Source organism: Echeneis naucrates, chromosome 16 (genome assembly GCF_900963305.1).
Source record: "Echeneis naucrates chromosome 16, fEcheNa1.1, whole genome shotgun sequence".
Classification (NCBI taxonomy): Eukaryota; Metazoa; Chordata; class Actinopteri; order Carangiformes; family Echeneidae; genus Echeneis; species Echeneis naucrates.
This window is the reverse complement of record NC_042526.1, coordinates 22,444,064-22,462,603: the sequence shown is the minus strand read 5'-3', so window position 1 is coordinate 22,462,603 and position 18,540 is coordinate 22,444,064. Positions and strand designations below refer to the sequence as shown.

The window sequence follows — 18,540 nt, the reverse complement described above, 5'->3', positions numbered from 1 at the left end:
TCTGTACGTTATTTTAATTATGCCAAAATTAACTAGGAACAAGAATGAAAAACTAGCAATAGCTGAACTCTGTCCAAAGACTCAGTGCCATTATCTGTATAGCAACCATAGAAACCATAAAACCGGACCTAGCCTCAGGGACAGCACCCAGAGCTTTCTGAACAGCAGATTTGAAAATCTGAAGAAGGTGCCCTGCTGTCAGCTTTATTTTTCTACACGACTGTCTGCTGCTTGATTAAATATGGTAAATAACCATTCATCATCTTGGAAAATTAAATATGTATTTGGTGTACATTGGGCAAACATCATGGTACTTCAATATGGAGATGTCTGCTTTAATAGCAAAATGCACAATTGAAAACAGGATCAGACATCATATAGAGAAAAAGAGAGAAAAAAACCTGTTAAATATATCTAAAAAAATGTTTTACTATATTTGCTCTGTACATATGATCGAGATTACAGAGACATGTCATCCCTTCTGTTTTCCATGATGACATGTAAGTGCAGCATGCAGACGGACCTGTGTCCTTGTTGATTACTGGAGAGTTTGTTTAAGGAGGAGAAGCCTTTGACCAAAAAGAGGAGTAACACAGGGAGCGGAAGGCGCAGAAGAAGCCTGGGCTGACTGTTCATGCACTGATACTGAGGTCTCCCCTACCAGAATGTGTATGCATGTGCATGAGTAAATGTGTGCGTGTGTGTGTAAGTGCTTGACAGATGAACTGTGTTGAGTCCGGCAGGCAGAAAGCTGCTCCAGAGATCTTTGCCGGTGTTCATCGAATTCTTCTCCCAGCCAAGGTCTCAAAACAAAAAGAGATGACAAAAAATTTCCAGCCTTTCCATAGCTGCCCCAGCCCAGTGCCTGCTACGCCTAACAAATCTATAGCTGGAGGCTCAGGCCTGCGCCTTGAATTAACAGGCTCAGTGGTGACAGGAAGAAAAAGGTTTAGAGGATATCTCTGAGTAAGAAAAGAGCACAGCTGTATGCCACAAGTACAACATCCCTTCTCTGTTTCTTAGGCCTCCAGTATCCTAACAAAGACACAGTACAGTGTAAGGCCCAGTGTCAGGCCTGGGACATACAGGCAATACATACTTCCGAATGTACTCAGAAACTGTTGAAGACAGCACACACAAGTCCTGAAATGGATTGCAATGAGTCCAAACTGGAGCAGTTTGCGAAAAAAGATATTCATGGTTACATTATGTGTGGAACAAGATCAAATAAGCATTTTTTTCTCAGCTGTTTTTGTGTTGCTTGAATGCAAAAAGCACAAAAATACACACGTGAATACTGAAGCATTCGGAACGGTATTGATTTTCAGGGAGAAGGGGTGTTTTATCTGACAAAAGTGTAAGGATGTCAATACTTTTTGCCGATGTGTCTTGAGGTGTCCTGACCCCTGAGGGCCAGATGCGCAACACTGTGTGGTTTCATGGCTAAATCTATATGTGTGCACAAAACACAAAAGCCAGCAAGCACACTACACAGGTTGATAACCTTGTGAATAGCACTATGGCCTCACTGTGTTCCAATCTTTATTCTGTGGCTCCTCTGAAAAAGAAAGTAATGAAACAGAGGAGGCTGGCACCTTGGTAGAACCCTCAAATTTCTGCCTTAAAGCAAGTGTCACAGGAAGTGGCGGTGGCGGTCCAGTAATGCAATGAATTCTACTTAGCCTGGAAAGCAAGCTTAAAAATATATAAAAAAAAGCTCTTTGCATTGCCAGAAACTCCTGCTATTCAGTGCTGATTGAAAAAAACAAGAACAATCCCAGGTTTCTCTTCAGTACTGTAGCCAGGCTCAGAGGAACCATGGATGACTTGAGCTCTTAGCAGGGGTGATTTTATGGGCTTTTTTTACTAATAAAATTGTAACATGCGAGCCAGAATTCAACAGCTTTTACCAACAACTGGCAGCAGTCCACTATCAAATGAAGCAGCGCCTCAATCAGTAACACCTGCTTTGTATTTGGAATCTTTTTCCCTTTTAATCTCTCCAAGCTAGTTTCTAAAGTCTCATCAGCTAAACCATCAACTTGTCTTTTGGACCCAATACGTACCAGACTATTTAAAGATGTTTTTCCAATAATTAACACGTACATCCTGGATCTGATCAATGTGTGTTTATCTCTAGGTTATGCACCACAGCCTTTCAAGATTCTAGTTATTAAACCTCCCCTCAAAATGCTTAATCTTGATCCAGATCCTATCGCTTTTTCCATTTCCGGGTCACAGTGGCTGCTAGAGCCAATCCAGCAAGGGGCGGGGTACAGCCTGGACAGGTTGCCTGTCCATCACAGGGCCAACACACAAAGACAAACAGAGACAAACAAACACTCACGCTCGCATTCACACCTACGTTCAATTTTAGAGTTACCAGTTAACCTAGACATGCATGTCTTTGGACAGCGGGAGGAAACACACGCAGAAACGGGGAGAACATGCACAGTGAGACACAGAGAGAACCCAGGCCGGGAATCGAACCTGCGATCTTCTTATTGTGGGGGGACAGCGCCAAAATTCTTGATAAATCAATTTGCAGGTCAATAATGTGAACATCTGCATGGGAATAGGTTGTTTGAAGAATTTCAGTCAGACTTTAGAGTAAGTCATAGCACAGAAACAGCACTGGGAAAAGGCACTCAACTCTGACGAAACTGAAGTTATTGTACTCGGCCCGAAGCACTCTGGACGGCATCACTTTGGCTTCCAGCTCCACTGTAAGAAACCTTGGAGTAACCTTTGACCAGGACGTGTCCTTTGTCCCTCACATAAAACAAGTCAGTAAGGCAGCTTTGTTCCACCTGAGAAACATTAGGAAGATCAGAAACACCCTTTCTCAGGATGTTGCAGAAAAACTAGTCCATGCATTTCTAACTTCTAGGCTGGACTACTGTAACTCATTACTATCTGGATGTCCAAACAAATCTCTGAAAGGTCTTCAGTTAATTCAGAACGCTGCTGCATGAATATTAACAGGAACTAGGAAAAGAGATCACATCTCTCCTGTGTTAGCTGCTCTTCATTGGCTGCCAGTAAAATACAGAGTAGAATTTAAAATCCTTCTGTTCACATATAAAGCTCTTAATGGCCAAGCTCCATCATATCTCAGAGAGCTCATAGTTCCTTACTGTCCCAGGAGTTCACGCCGCTCCGTAGATGGAGATTTACTTGTGGTTCCTAGAGTCTCAAAAAGTAAATCTTTCAGCTATCAGGCTCCTTTTTAATGGAAGCAACTCCCAGTTTTGGTCTGGGGGGCAGACTCACAGCTTTCAAGATCGGGTTTGACACCTTCCTTTATGATAATGGCAATTAAAAATGTACAGTTTAACTACTCTTTTTATTTTAGTTGTGCTGCTTAGACTGCTGGGGATTGCACTGCACCCCCCCCCCCCCCCCCCCCCCCCCCTTCTCTTTGGGAGAGTACATTCTGCATGTACATTACATCCTTACATCTCTAACTTTGTTTCTTCCTGTAGTCTGTGTTTTGTCCCTCTTGTCCTCTCTCCCCCTGTCCCCATCTGAATCATCTCTCCTCCATGTTCCTGCTCAGTACCTGCTGCTGTAGTTACCTTTAGTTATCATTACAAACTACTACTCACTTGGCATTGTAACCTCTTCTTCTCCAATACTGCTAATTTACTAATGCACTACCAGGCTGCAATCACTGGATGTTTTCTATATATTGTGTTTGTCAGGAAACAGTCAGGAAAGTCTTTCTTTCCCTGCAACTTTGAACAGTCCAACAAATATTAATTTTCTAGCAACAGTGTGTTTAATTGGGGAATTAAAATTTTGCAGCAAAATCTTGTCTGCTCTAACATAGATGGGAGGGAAAACACAGCCAGTTAACTTAATTACTGCCTGCAAAAAAAGAGGCTATTTCCCTACCTGGATATAAAATGAAAAATAAAAAAAGAAATAATGAGATTGCTGTTGTATCAGAAATCTTGGTGAATTTACCACACAATTGAACATGAGTAAAACAAAGAGGTGTGCACCAGGCTGTGACAATCATATCACAAGCCTGAAAACGCCACATCAACTTCATCTAGGAGGAATCAGGACATCCATCTCTTAATTAGGCTTTACCGTATACTCTTTTTCTGCACATCTTCCCCTGCAGGCATATCTGCACAAAGGTATGCAAACCATATGGCACAGCAGCAACATCTGCTGTGATGGGAGGAAGGAGGCATCCTTAAATGCTGGCTCTGGAGCTGAAGAGAGATACTGTACGTCTGAGTACTATTTTCCACTCTCTGTTTCTGTAGCCACGTGACTGGGGATGGGCTGTCCCTGAACAATAGAGCCATCACTGTGTGCCAGATCTCCATTCCCACACATCCACAGCAGCGACAGGACGCATCCAAGCATCCTCAGCCTTCATGCTGAGAGTGAGTCGCTGTGCTCACATTGCTCAGTGCTCTTAGTAGAAGCTCGAGGGCATGCTGGGGTTGGAGCTGAGGAAAATAACCCCACTTGCAGTTGGCAACGAGTATGAAGCTGGGTAATGGGAAAGGCTCTAGGTGTGGCCATGGAAGCCAGATTTTACACAGACATGGACAAGGAAATCTGAAGGGAATAATCATAACCTGTATCCATCATCAGCAGTGGCAGGAGGGCATGATAAATGTAAAGAATTTTTATTAAAGCTTGTCATCTACACTTGAGGAAAGGTTTTTCACATTATTGAAGACCTTTAACCTTTAACCCTAACCCTAACCCTAACCCTAAATCTTTCTTTGGAAGTCATGATTGAAAGCTACATAATGTTTTTACTCCAATATCACATCTTCATCACCTTCATAAAACATTTAAAGGATTGAAAAAGTATATTTCTAAAATAGCGTTATTAGGCATGATGTTAGTTTGTTTCTTATTTCTGTAAAACCTTCTACTTTGCTTATCTTTGGTTTGGTCTCGAGGGGTGACTCGGCCTGTGTGCTCTATGATCAGCAGTTAACTAAGCAGGTTAACCAGAGAAGGTTGAGGAATGACTTTCTGTCTAACAAGTCAGCTGAACCAGTCCCTGTAGCTTAACCTAAGAGAGTGCAGTAATGATAATAATGATAATACAAAATGAATACAAACCAATGCAAACATGAGGTATCCACCCTGCTTTTGTTAGGACAGGAATCCATAACATATAACACTAGCATTAAAAATGAAACCCTGACTTAACAGTAAAGGTGCTCTGGCACAGAGTGGGAAAGATCTGCTGATGCAATTATTACAGAGTAAAGGTTGTGTCCTGAGTGGGCTCGGCATTAAGATGGCATTACCTGTAAGCCACTGGGCCGAGTCATGACAGTTAAGCTTATAAGCACATACACGGTAGTTATATGGCCTGGTCAAGCTGTTTTCTACATGGGTAAGAGTAGGAGGGAAAAGTATCTTAAATGGTGGATGAAATGGTGATACCTGTCACTAGTGATAGGTCAAAATATTATTTAACATGAATCCTGGATTTCCATAAGAAAGTGCAGCCGTCTTTCGACACATTTAACTGGCCCAATATCAAAGGAACTGTATGGGAATCTGAGCTTTAAGCTGGTCCTTATTAGCAAACAAGCACAAAAGGCAGGAAGACCAAAATCATTTCTCAACAGCAGTTTAAAACTCTAAAACTCTGCTAAATACCTGGCACAGGTCTGACATTTTCAAAATCTTTTCTTTGGAAGAGTTAAACACTATTGCCATTACTTTGTTCCTCTTAGGCCAGCCTTACTCCTGGCATTTAGATACAAATCAGGCTTGCATTGTCGTGGAAGGGTGAACATTTGGCTGTATAATATTTTCATGAATGCACGACTGATTGCTGAACAGCCGAGGTGAAGGAGACACTCACGTGTTTAGAGAGGTTGTCGCTCTTGCAGTCTAAATCATACCTGCAGAGAAGAGAAGACACATCAGAGCAGAGGCCATGATGGGACGTAATTGTCTGAACAGGAAGTCTGTGACTCAAAGGCTCCCATAAACACAAATTAGTAGTCTATAGCACAAGCTTCTTGACCTCATCACTTTTTGTTTTTACAAGGCACTTCTCCACTAATCACTGCAAACAAGCTACTCAGGTTTAAAGTACGCCGGTGAATACAGCAAACGAAAGCTTTACTGATCTGATTTCATGCATGAGGGTACAACATCTGAAGCCTCAGCATCTTAAATGGCTGCTGCATGAAAGTGTTTGCTTTCCACTGTACATTTTCCACTTTCTGGTTTAAGTTCATAAAAAATGGCAATTCTCAGTAGTTGATCATTTGAATTAATTAAATAAAGATGAAATAATTAGAGAGATTTATTATTATCTAAGACAGCAGCCCCAAACATTGCTGGCAGCCCAAAACTGGTGTTATAAAAACAAAGATTAATCAGAATGTGTTTCCAGAGATTTTTTTATTTTGATTCGATGCAAAGACATGGGACAGAGGACTGAATTAAAAGAAGGTGAAATGTGGGATGCTCAGTTTCCCGTCTTTGTTCGATAGAGGAGTGGTCACTTATTGATCCAGCATTTGTCTATTTACTCTGTTTTCCTTCAATACTTCCTCTGGCAGTTTTCCATTTTAAAACTCCAGCTTTTGCCACATATGAAATCTTTTAGTGCTGAAAAAAAATCGAAATCCAGACGTTTACAATAAATTATGTGCAGGTGGTCTTGGAGTGTTTAGTGCAAAGCAACTGTACTTCTTATCTAGTATGAAGACATTTTGCCTCTCAACCAAAAGGCTTCTTCATTTCTGAGCCTGGAAGGATAGCTCAGGGCTTCTGCCCTTTTCTAGCCATTGTAGGTGGAGCTTGGTGGCGGCAGGAGGGGTGGGAGGAGCAGGACTCTAGAGGAAGGAGGACGTATGTGGGCCAAGACCGAAAAAAAAGGTGCTCATGTGTATCTAGTGTTGGTTTATTTGTATGTATATTAAATCTGATTTAATGGGTGGGGGGAGGGGGGTTCACCAGCTGGGTGATGAATGACAGGGGGGTGTTGGTTGTGAGCTGGCCTTCCTTAGTGGTGTTCTGCAGGGTGGGGTTGGTTGAAGTATTTCAGGGCTAAGGTTTGATGGCATTGTTGTATGGTCTGGAAGCCTGTTATTGTGTGTGCGTAGTGGTTACTATAGAAAAACGGGAGTCTATGGGCCAGTTTTAGTGCTTTGCTTTGAATGGTTTGTAGTCATTGCAGTTGTTTGTAATAGATGGTGATCCAGGTGGGTACAGAGTATTCGAAGAGCGGTCTGATGTATGACAAGTAGACTTTAATAACTGTTGAGGGTCCCCAGAGGGCTTTGAGGGCGTTGAGGGGCTTTTTGTTCCAGGTTATTGATGTGTTTGGTCCAGGTTACGTTTTTTTGGAAGGTGACTCTGGGGGAAGTTGCTTCTTTGCTGAGAGGGTTTAGTGGTTGTATAGTGACAGATTGATGTTGGGTTGCAGGTGTTGATTTTTAGTGAAGAGGATGCATTGTGTCTTGGCAGGGTTCATTTTGATGCTCCAGAGGTTTGACCAGTTTTCTATTTCTGGTATATATGTTTTGAGTTTTGCGAGTTGTGGAGTTTTGGAGACTTTGGCTATGGTGGCAGGTCCAGAGTGGCTAAACGGGAGGAGCGGTGGGCTGGTCTGATGTTTGGGATGCGAGGGCTGGTGTTCACTTTTTTAAAGTGATTTCATGGCACTGGGTTGAACTATATCACATATGCTCCTACTGGCCGCTGCCCCAGGCTCCCTTTTTTTTTTTTTTTTTTCAGTCAAGCACCCTAACATACCCATGGGAAGTAACACGTCCGTGTTCGTACACACCTTGGATGTTTAAACATTGCACACAGTCAGTCGGGGATGTATGAAGAGAAGGTCAGTCGTGATCTAAAGTGGGTTGGTCTGAAGCATGAAACTCCAGGGCTGGAAACTCCAGCTGGCCCTGCTGGGGGGTAATAAATGCCAGAAATGTAGACTTAGGACTGTACCTTGGGGTCTCCTGCTTTGGGGGTGAAGGGTGTTGAGATGATCTTTAACTTTAATTTTGATCTGTTGATTATCTAGGAAACTTAATAATTGTCCTGGTTTGTGGGTCATGGTGATCAGTGCAGTCTTCCAGGGTGAGGCAGGTGCTGAAGGTCAGTGATTGGTGCTTTGTTTTTCATCTTCTTCAGGTGCAGTTCTATTTCTTTGGTGATGACAGGCTTTGGGAGAGGGTGGTGCTCTGTGATGTGACTTGTTAGATTTGTCTGGAACATCTTGTGTTTTGCGATTTCCTTATCCACTTTCCATGTTTTATTGAAGTGAGGATAGTTTGGGCACGAGTGAATGTTTTCAAGATGACTGCGGAAGAGGATGGCTTTTTCTTTATTGTCAGTGATGACAATACCTCTTGTACCAGAGAATTTGAGCAGAGGGATAGTGTTGTTTTTTGGCTCACCGTTTATGCTCTTGATTTTCTGCCAGAAGGTTTGGGGTTTCTGTCATGGTCCAGTTTCCTGTATGAGGTTTTCCAGGTTTTTTGTTTATGGAAGTGTGTTTTGATGTAATTTGGAGTCTGTTTATTTCTGTCTTGGTATGGGGTGATCTGAACCTTATATAATTACGTTGCAGTTTTCCTTTCTGCCTGATGAGTTCAAGGATGTGGGGTGGTAGTGATTGCATTGATGTTTTGTTGGTGTTTTGTTGTATAGTTTCTTGACTTGGGTGAGTAGTTGACTTAGCATAGTTGCTTAGTGATACAAATAATCAGTCTGTTTTTCTGTCATATTTCTTGCTTGGGACAACTTGTAGGTGAAAGGACAAAGTGGTGAGAACAGGTAGATGGCCACTGCTGAGAAGGTTTGTAGTGGAGAACTGATGTTTTGAGGCAAGGTCGGGGTTCCAGGAAATGGGTGCTGCCTGTTGCCGGCGAGATATAGGTGGGTTGGTTGGTGTTGATGATTGATAGGTTGTTGTTGTTCTTGTTTGTTGGATCTGTTGGAGTTCTATGCCGATGGTGTAAGTTTTATTGCTTTAAAAGGTGACATTCTTTGCATTAAAATCTCCCATGATAAGGGAGTAGCTGAGGTTGGAGATGGCCGTGAACAGGTCAGCTGAGGGATTTGTTCCGGGGGGACTCTGATGGAGTGATGTGAATGGATTGTCATTTTGATTGGAACACATTCATTTCCTTTGAGTTGTTCTGGTGAGAGGCTGTATTCAATGTGTTTGCATATCAGAACTGCCACTCCTCCTCCACGTCCTGTCTGCCGTTATTCTCTAATGATGTTGTAGCCATGGATGTGAATTTATGAGGTTTTGGATAAGAATATGAGATATGGAGGATATGGAGACGTCATTTTCTTTACATAGTTGGATGATTTCTTGTTTGTTTGCTCGTATTCCTCTGATAATTCTGTGCAGGAATGCGGTGAAAGCCATTGTGAAGAATAGTAGATGGGTAGACAATGAGTGGTTCATATGTTGAAGTGTGTGTGTTTCCTGATTACTTGGTGAGTTTTCCGAGGTCCTTGTGTAAGTGTGTGAAGTCAGTGTTGTCATGATGCCAGCTGGGGCCGTTAGTGATGACAGGATGGCTGAGGGGTAGTAGTGGTTCTCTGGTTGATGGAGTTGTGTGTGAGAGGTAAACTGGGCAGGATTTGGAGGCAGCAGAGTGTTCGCCAGCACAGTTGTCACATGTGGGTTCTCTTTTTTGCTTTGTGCAGGTTTTGTGGTGGCGGTTTTCTCCACATCTGAGGCAGACAACTGGCAGTTGGTGGATAAATGGTTGAACTGTTGACATTTGAAGCGTTGTTTAACGGTGGGTGGAGGCTGGGGCTTCTCCACTCGGTACTGGAAGAGGTCCATGTAGAAACCCTTGCAGAGAAGGTCAGCAGAATGGTCAGGATTGGTGAAATAGATCTTAATGAATACTGTTGGCTGCTGGGTGGCTTTGTTTATGATCCAGTGTATTCTGGTGATGCTGGTACCTTGTTTTTCCAGTTTTTTTTCCAGTTCTTGTCTCTCTCTCTTCTGTGATGTTGGTGTGTATTCCTTTGATGACCGGTAATTTGGATGGAGCTTCAGATGGGGGGTTCGTGCCATGTTTCCATTCAAGTCTGTAAGTGTTCCATTGAATGAGTCTTCGGGTCAAGGTGAGAGTAGATTGTTGAGGGAGGGGATGTCCTTGGGGACGATGAGAATATTGCATGTGAACCAGTTTTTGAAGTTTTACTTGTGGTTTGAGTCTTTAAATTTCTTTGAGAATGGACGTGTTGGTTGAAAAAGAGCGGTTAGGGGTTTTGTAGTTTTCCAGTACAATGGGTGTGATCTGATTCCCTTCTTGCTTGTTTCCTGGATCCTGTATTGAATTTTTGATATTTTTGCATGGTTGCATTTACAATGTTTCAGTAGTTGTCAGGAAGGGATGGAAGAGGTGTGTGAGGGTCTTGTTCATGCAGCAGGATCTGCTCCATGGTGGTTAGAGTGGATTTCATCTTTGTGATAGCATCATTGAGGGGAGGACTGGGTGTATCTGGGTGTATGGGTGGTGGAGGGGGTTGATGTCTCAACAGAGGTGGGTGGATTTGGATGGGATGGGATGGCAGCTGGATTGGATTCTGGGGATGTACCAGGGTCCATTATTTCTAATTGCTGGAGTGTGTTGGTAATGAATGTTTATACCTCTGGAGAGTCGGGGCTCTGTCTGTCTTGGATGGACTTTTGTCATTTGTGTTTTGGGCTGTATTAGCTGGTTTTTCTTTTGCATTTTCCCATGTGATCCAAAAGCTGTTCTCCATATTTGTTTTCTCTCTTCAGGGCAGACACTGCAGGCAGTGTGTTTTTCATTGCTGAGGGAACAGCTGAATAGTTTCAGCTGAAGCACAACTGTGTCCGAGCTGTCTGAGCAGTGAATTGTCATCTATGTACTAGTGTGGGAAACCCAGGTATTTAACCTAGAGTGGTGGGGGCAATCACCAAAAAATTAGGATGTGATTTAAGACACCCACCTTGGTGTCATGAGAGTCATTAAGGTCTCATGAGCCCAGGTGTGAATCACCCAAGAATGTTTGAAGTAAGTGGACATGAAGTTCTCAAGAGAAGAGAAAATAAACTGAGATTGTATACAAAGAAGAGCATCGAAACTAATTTGAAAGGGCCATGACAGATAGTGGACAAGTACACCATGAGCTCCAGAAGTGGCAAAATAAAAGGTAATGCCATTTGTTTAGCGTGTTGGGAATCTAGTTTTTAAAGATTTTTGACAGTTTAAAAGCTAATTTGTGTGCAGTTGACACACTCATTCATTCAAACAGTACCATAAGTAACAGCACCACAATGCAGATGGTATGATCCACTTTCTTCTCCTGAGAGAAACGTATCCAGGTTTATTTACTTCACGTAACCTGTCACCTTCCTAGTTGTCTCTGCCGTTTGTCAGTATGTGTGTCAATGGAAGCTACAGATTCTACAGATAGCATGCCATGCATGACAAGGACCTACGAGTGTGTATCACTACGGGAATGAAGGGACTTCCAATACAATGCCCACACTAACGTAATTCCATAAGAAGGCAACATGGCTCCGTTACATAACATGCCGCCAGCTAAATGCACAGGTGCACTTCATGTTCTATTCGCCCCTCGCCTCTGTCACTCCCAAATGTTCATGAATGATTCATTTTATCTTATTTAATAATGGGAGACTCACAGAGGGAGGGAAAGAGAAAGACAGGAAGATAGAGAGAGGAGAGAGGATACTATCGGTGTATAGATGATGGATGGTTTGACTGCACATATTCACACACACACAGACACAGGAGTAGATGTCTCAGGGCGCCTTTTGAGTGCACATTTGTTGTGTGTGAGTTTATGTGGATGACATCAGCTCCATCGGCACTCCACGGCCAGACAGGGTTTCTCTTGGTCCTGTGCTGTCTGTCTTGTGTGTGTGTGTGTGTGTAGGGGGGATAGACACTGCTCAGAGCTCTGTTTGAATTGAGCAATGATGACTAATGATGGCACACAAACAAACAGGGCCTGGAGAGAAAGGCAAACAACAGACAACAACGCACTGACACTTGAGCTCCATTTCCTCATGGTTTCATGAAACCTTCATGAGGCCTGTCTGCCTTCATGTAAGACGCCAGCAAAATGTTTCATTGGGATATATTTGGTGCTGTGATTGATCAGGACAGGTTTTCCTGAACATTGCATTTTACCTAAAATACTGCTATATAAGTAGTTTCAGCATGAATGCAGTCACATGGGCAATATTGAAACTCACTTCAGCGCAAATTATTATTGTATCATTTCAAAGGGAAATGATCAATTTGTTGCATGTGATACATTTAAAATCCATTTTGGTTAGTCTGTCATATGTTTAATTTGAGAATAATGCAGCAAATCACGAGTGTTAGAATTCAATCCTACTTCTTCAAAGCTTTTCACACCCACAAAAGAGGTAATGATTAACCTCCTTACTTTTTTGTTTGTTTGTCTGTCAACAGGATTACACAAAAACTACTGAACTGCTTTCACTGGTATCCACTTTGTTCCCCAGCTGCAAAATGCTGTATTTCTAAGGAAATAATTTGGGATTTTTATTTAATAACTGGTTTTATTGCATTTGAATAGTATCAAGGAAGCGAAGAGTGTGACAGGGATTCTTTCTGGTTCAAAGACAAAAAATATTATGTTCTTGTTGATCATACATAAAATCTTTATTTATTTTTTCTATTGATTGATTCTTAGGTAAACTGGCCTTTACTAAACTTCAAGAAATTTAGGAAAGCTTTTCTCAAAACACTAGCTTCTTCTATTGTATTGTCAAGCTTCAACAAGCTCAGGATATGCCGATTTCCAACTCTAGGGAGGAGGCTTTTCAAACCATTGTAATAAACACAATGAATACAACTAAATCCCTTTTTACTCGATGTGTTCATGTCTGTATGTAGGGGGCGGTGAACTGGCTTCAGTGAGCATCACAAATTTAGATTCCAAGCAAAGAAGGAAAGAACTAACCCGAGAGGAGCGGGGAAGATGGCCAGTAGTGATGTGAGAGTTAACAGGATTTCCAGGCACAGAAAACAGCAGAGGAGGGGGAAGTGGGTGGCTTTGGGGTCTTTGGGTAAAGAGAGGGTGGGATTGTTCTGCAGCAGCTACACTGGTGGTTTGTGGGCAGCTCAGCATTGTCTGTCTATGGATGTTGTAAAGGGATGTGAGTGGAAGTGAGGGCAGTGGAGGTAATGAGGGGTTGCAGGAGCTGCAGGAGCTACAGTGCAAAGAATTCCAGACCTCAGGACAATCTGAGGAGAGTAACCGTTGGTTACTTGTGCTGTGTGTGTGTGTGTGTGTCTTCGCTGCAAGTAACTATAGGCTCATCAGCCCATAAGACACTAACGGGGCCTGATGCTCACCCACAAGCCATGCGGGGAGCTTTGCTAGATGTGCAGACGCACACACATGCACTAACCCTAACCCTGCAACACATTCCTCTGGAACATGCAAATGGGAATACACACATGCACATATGTCTTGTGAAGCAGACAAAAAGCTTGACAGGTCTGCTCAGGTCAACAAAAAATGAAAACACACAAACACATCAGTAATAAGCACACGTCAAGAGACACACAGTGAATTCAGAGACAACAAACTGAACACTCCTTACGCTCCTACATGTATGTACACACTTCAGCTGAAACACAATGTGCATATGGCCAACAAACACGCACAGGCACACACACACATACACAGAGCTAGCATCTCTCCTTGACCTTCACTGAAAGCTCCCACAGTCTGCAGTCTGTAAGCAGCATGTGCCCCAACTGACAGGCCAACAAGTAAACAAACAAAAGAGCCGTTCCATATTTCATGAGCTATCATGGGAAAATATAGTGAAAATGTGTGAGGCTGGAACACAATAGAGAAAAATCCAGATTATCATAATTACTTAGACAGGTTGACTCTCAGAGCTACAGTTGGATATATGACTTTGTAACAAACTTTTATCAGCAACAGAACTCAAAGAACAGGTGTAGCTGATGTAAATATTTTTATATTCACTACAATAAATATAAATTAATAAAGCAACCTCCTGAGTCTATATCACTCACTTTTCTTCCAATAAGCTAAACAAACACTAATAATCACAATAATCGAGTGTAAAGAGTTACTTGAACCTCTCCACTTACGTTCTGTAACCTCAGTTATCATCAAAGCTTTTCCATCCTCATAGCTGCTCCTATTGCATGATTTTTACTATTGGATTCACTCAAAGGAAAAGAGATAGTAGAGTAGTGATAGTATTACTAATTAGTCAACCTTTAATATTTGCTGCAACACAATTAGCTGTTTTGCTAATTTGATGAATAAGAAGGTGTAGAAGTGTTCCTAATATAGTGCTCTGTGATTGTAAAGTGCAAAGAATATGTTTACAAATGATGGAACAAAACAAAATTCATGAGAGGACAGCAAATGGTTAGGACTAGAAATAATCTCTGAGGGACATCAGAACCGTTATTATTTTAACAGAGCAATTCTTTTTGAGACGGTGGGACGGTGGGAAACTCTTTGATGACACAGAGATACTCAGAGTTTAAAGAACATAAATCAAATTGTATGACATGTCAAGATCTGCACTTAGGTCTAAAAGGATGAAGATAGAGCAGCCTCCTGAATCTGCTTCTCAAAGGAGGCCATTTGTTACTTTTTGCATGGCATTCAACAACATTAATGACATTTATTTAAAGTCTGTAATACAACTAACCATTCTCAATTCATCAAAACATATTTGATTATTACTGTATTTAAATCTAGCTTGATGAGCATTCCTTCTTTATGAAGATGATCTATCCATCTGTTGGCATATCACAATGCTGATTACAAGGTAGGATTACTTAACATGTGTGCTTTGGGCTGGTCACAGGAAAAGGCTAATCTAAAATCTGCAGTTTCATCATTTCTACTGATTGTCAAATGTTCTGAGACCTGAGTGTTTTTATAAAAAGAGTTTGGTCTAGACCTGCTCTACACGTAAAGTGCCTTGATGTAACTTTGTAACTTTGTTATGATTTGGCGCTATACAAATAAATCTGATTTGATTTTGATTTGAAGGCTTTACATGTTACGTCACTGACCACACATCTGTAGCCCCTTCATGTAAAGCCCATTGTTGAGTGCCTAACAGAGGCCTTTGTAAAAAATGAAAAGGACTTTTATTGTGAGCAGCCCACGACACCCTTGTGCCATTCTGTAATCAGCATCATGATATGCCACATCTTGTCTTTCAGGTAAATGTATGATCATGGCAAAGGAGATTAGCTGACGATTATAACACATTTACGTAGAAAGTTGTGGGTAACAGCAAACATCAGATCTTCTTTTTTAACAAACGGTAAAACGAGTAAAAGCAAACACATCACATGCATATTAAAAAAAAAAAAAAAAGATCAGTTGGATCATGCCATTAACATAATACTGTGGGGACACACTTGTCTCTCGGGTTAAATGTGATGATTATAATCCATTTATAGAATTGCTCAAAATGCCACGTGTATAATTCACATGGCATCTGAGCCTCTGGCCCTGTTTTATCACTGCATGAATGGGATAAGTTCAAATGCAAATACTGGCAAAGAACTTGTCTTTTATTTAAAGGGGTGAAGACTTACATCTCCCTCTGCAAAGATCATAAATCTTTCAGTCCTCCACACAGGGCTGCACTTTCACCCATGTCTACACAATACACACAAATACACACGCAGCAACACGGATAAGTCAATTGTTAACTCACAGGTCAAAGCGTAGATTCTGCCTCTCCTCAAAGAAATAGTCCAGGATGAATTTGCGAACAAAGTCAGGGTTGAGGGTGTTGTCTATGACTTCTGTCCTGCCAAACTACAAAAGAAGAGAGATGAGAGATACTTGGTTAATGGCTCCCATTAATACTCATCACACTCATCAAATACAGATCATGCGATTATTTAATGTGCTCTCTGCTACTCATTCAAAGTAAAAAAGTTGGCATTAGCCTCATCTGATTAAATTCATTTGTAGGTAATTGAAGCTTGTAGTACAAACGATCCCATTAGGTCTTGAGACCTGATAGAAAAAGTTAATCCTATATGTTTAAAATAGATTTTTCTAGACATAACACACAGGGCCCTGAGTGTCATCATTTACAATATGGAAGCTGTAATTTGTAATGTGAGATTTTATTTTGTTTATTGTTATTTACTGGAAGACTTAACCGTTACCAGAGTAAAAACACAGTGAGTATGATTTGGACAAATTAATTGGGTTTCACTCAGTATGATATTGATTTACTTTGGTCACAATTCAATAAGCATGCCTAACCTTGCATGTTGAAGGTATTGCGGGCATTATTAACAAGAATTCATACACTGTCTTATTGAACAAATACCATCTCCACGCCAGACTTTTCAAAATGCAATTGTGTAGAACATGCTTGAAATGCTCCCTTTCTGCTACTTAACTTACAAGCATTTGTCCACCCCTCAACTAACCCAACCCCATACTCACCTCTCTCCATTCCCTGTTGGCTATTCCTTGAGTGTACAGCACACAAACTGTTGAATCAGAAACAAGGAAGGAGAGAACGAGGGGAGATTTAGAGTGATTGACTGATCAGCAGTGAACAAATAACGCAGAGAAGACAGCTGAGAGCGTGTTCTTTCAACAGACTCAACATGAGAGAACCGAACGTGCTCTAATTAAATGTCACTAGAACTTTGCCTGGCAGCGTAATGATATTTCAGACGGGTTGGTGGGGGTTTGTGTGGGTGGAAGAAAGTCCTCCTTATTGACATTCAAGCATATCCATCCGAGAGATTTTTTTTTTTTTTTTTTGATGACGGTTCACTAGCGACAACAGAGGGGAAGAGTGAAGCAATGAGCTGGCACTAAAATGACATTTCATTTGCATTCCACAAGCCGTTACTGTATTCGCACAGGCCTGTCACATGGCGACGACTCACAAGAAAAAACTCCCCCAGGATTAACATTTACAAATCTGCTGGAACTGCTAAAATGTTTGTATAAACAGTAAGAACTTTTGTTGATTTCTGGAGTTATTAGTTGTAGTAACTACCAATAAAATGAGCTAATATTAGAATTTGTGTTTTATAGTAATTTAATTTAGTCAAGATGAATTAAAACTACACCAGCATACTGAGGGGCAAAACTGGAATATAATCAATATCGACACATGATCAAAATACTGTTGTGATGTTAATAATAATGATAACCGGCAAATTCTAAATCTAATTTCTCCCTTGCAAAGAAATCATACTGCTCAAATTATAGCACTGAATACTAATAAAATCTGACTAGCTAAATGACTGAATTAGTTAGGTCCAGTTAAGACAACTGGATAATTCCCTGGTGCTGACGTCTAGAAGTCTAAATACCTTGATACCAGTAACTGCGAAATGCATATGTCGCCATGTATGCATATATATTATTGATTTGTCAGAGCTTATGGCAATTAGATGGTAGAGCGGATAGATAAGATATTCATTCATTCAGTCTCTCATGTCCAACTCAAACTACAACCTCTGTCTGAAAAAATAAATGAATAAATAAATAAAAATCAACTGAAAAAAAAATTGCCTGTGAATGATAAATGGGGGACAAGTAGCCACTTAGATGGTTTGCATTGCAGAAAGAAGAAAAAAATAGAAGAAAGTGAGTTACAGACTCCAGAAGGTAACAATGTTTTTGTCTGTTTTTGCCATCATTGTATTCAACGGTTATCAGCACAACACAAATATTCCAAAATAGTTTATAGCATATTATAATGTGGTTGTGAGCAGATTTAAATTTTAATTATTTAAGCTTCTCGAAACGTCAAACTATTCCTCATGATACATAGGGGTCCTACCCAAGAGTCCAACCAAATAGCTCTAGTAAAACAAAGTTGGACAAGAGCTGGTGTTCAAGTAAGGCTTGGATCTTTCCTCTACCAGTGGCAATGTTGTGGCATATAAGTATCTGGTAAAAGGTGTTAATTGCACATTTCCAGACTGAGGGACAAATAAAGGATTAGCTTGTCTTATCTTAATTAATTAATTCTACTAATGTCCAGCATGAAAGAGCTCTCCAGTAATGACTGTCTAGTAACAGTCACAGAAAATTGCACCATATTGACATTCAAGCGTTTTTTTCTGAGGGGGCATTAGAGTATATTTAATGTCAGAGCAGTGGGAACGAAATGATGAGGCAACCAGTTGGGTCTGAACTGACATTTGAATTGTAACAGTCTTTTCAAACAAAGCTGTCACATGGCAGGGATTTACAACTCCCCTCTTGAGGAGCAGTCTTGGTCATTTTCAATAACCAACTAATGATCAATAATTACAAAATTCAAGTAGAAAAAAATTTCACCGTAAGTTAAAATTGGTTTTGCACATAAATGAAGGTGAAATGTTGCATCAACTAAGATGCTGTCTGCAGAAAAACCCACAGAAAAAAACATAAGATCAGTAAATCACATAGACACACTCAGAAGTTAAGTTGATCATGTGACTGATCTGATTATCAAGGCAGCAACTTCCTGTGCAAAGA

At 41.0% G+C, this 18,540-nt stretch overlaps 1 protein-coding gene across 1 annotated transcript in view; it reads right to left on the bottom strand.

The window, feature by feature from the left end:
• Nucleotides 1-18,540, bottom strand: part of LOC115056355 (copine-8-like) — a 60,027-nt gene that overhangs the window by 25,969 nt on the left and 15,518 nt on the right. Inside the window, exons 3-5 of the mRNA XM_029522719.1 lie at nucleotides 16,498-16,544; nucleotides 15,749-15,852; nucleotides 5,852-5,897 (exon numbers count right to left, since the gene is read on the bottom strand). Coding sequence (XP_029378579.1) covers nucleotides 5,852-5,897; nucleotides 15,749-15,852; nucleotides 16,498-16,544 — 197 coding nt within the window. The remainder of the gene's footprint in view (nucleotides 1-5,851; nucleotides 5,898-15,748; nucleotides 15,853-16,497; nucleotides 16,545-18,540) is intronic.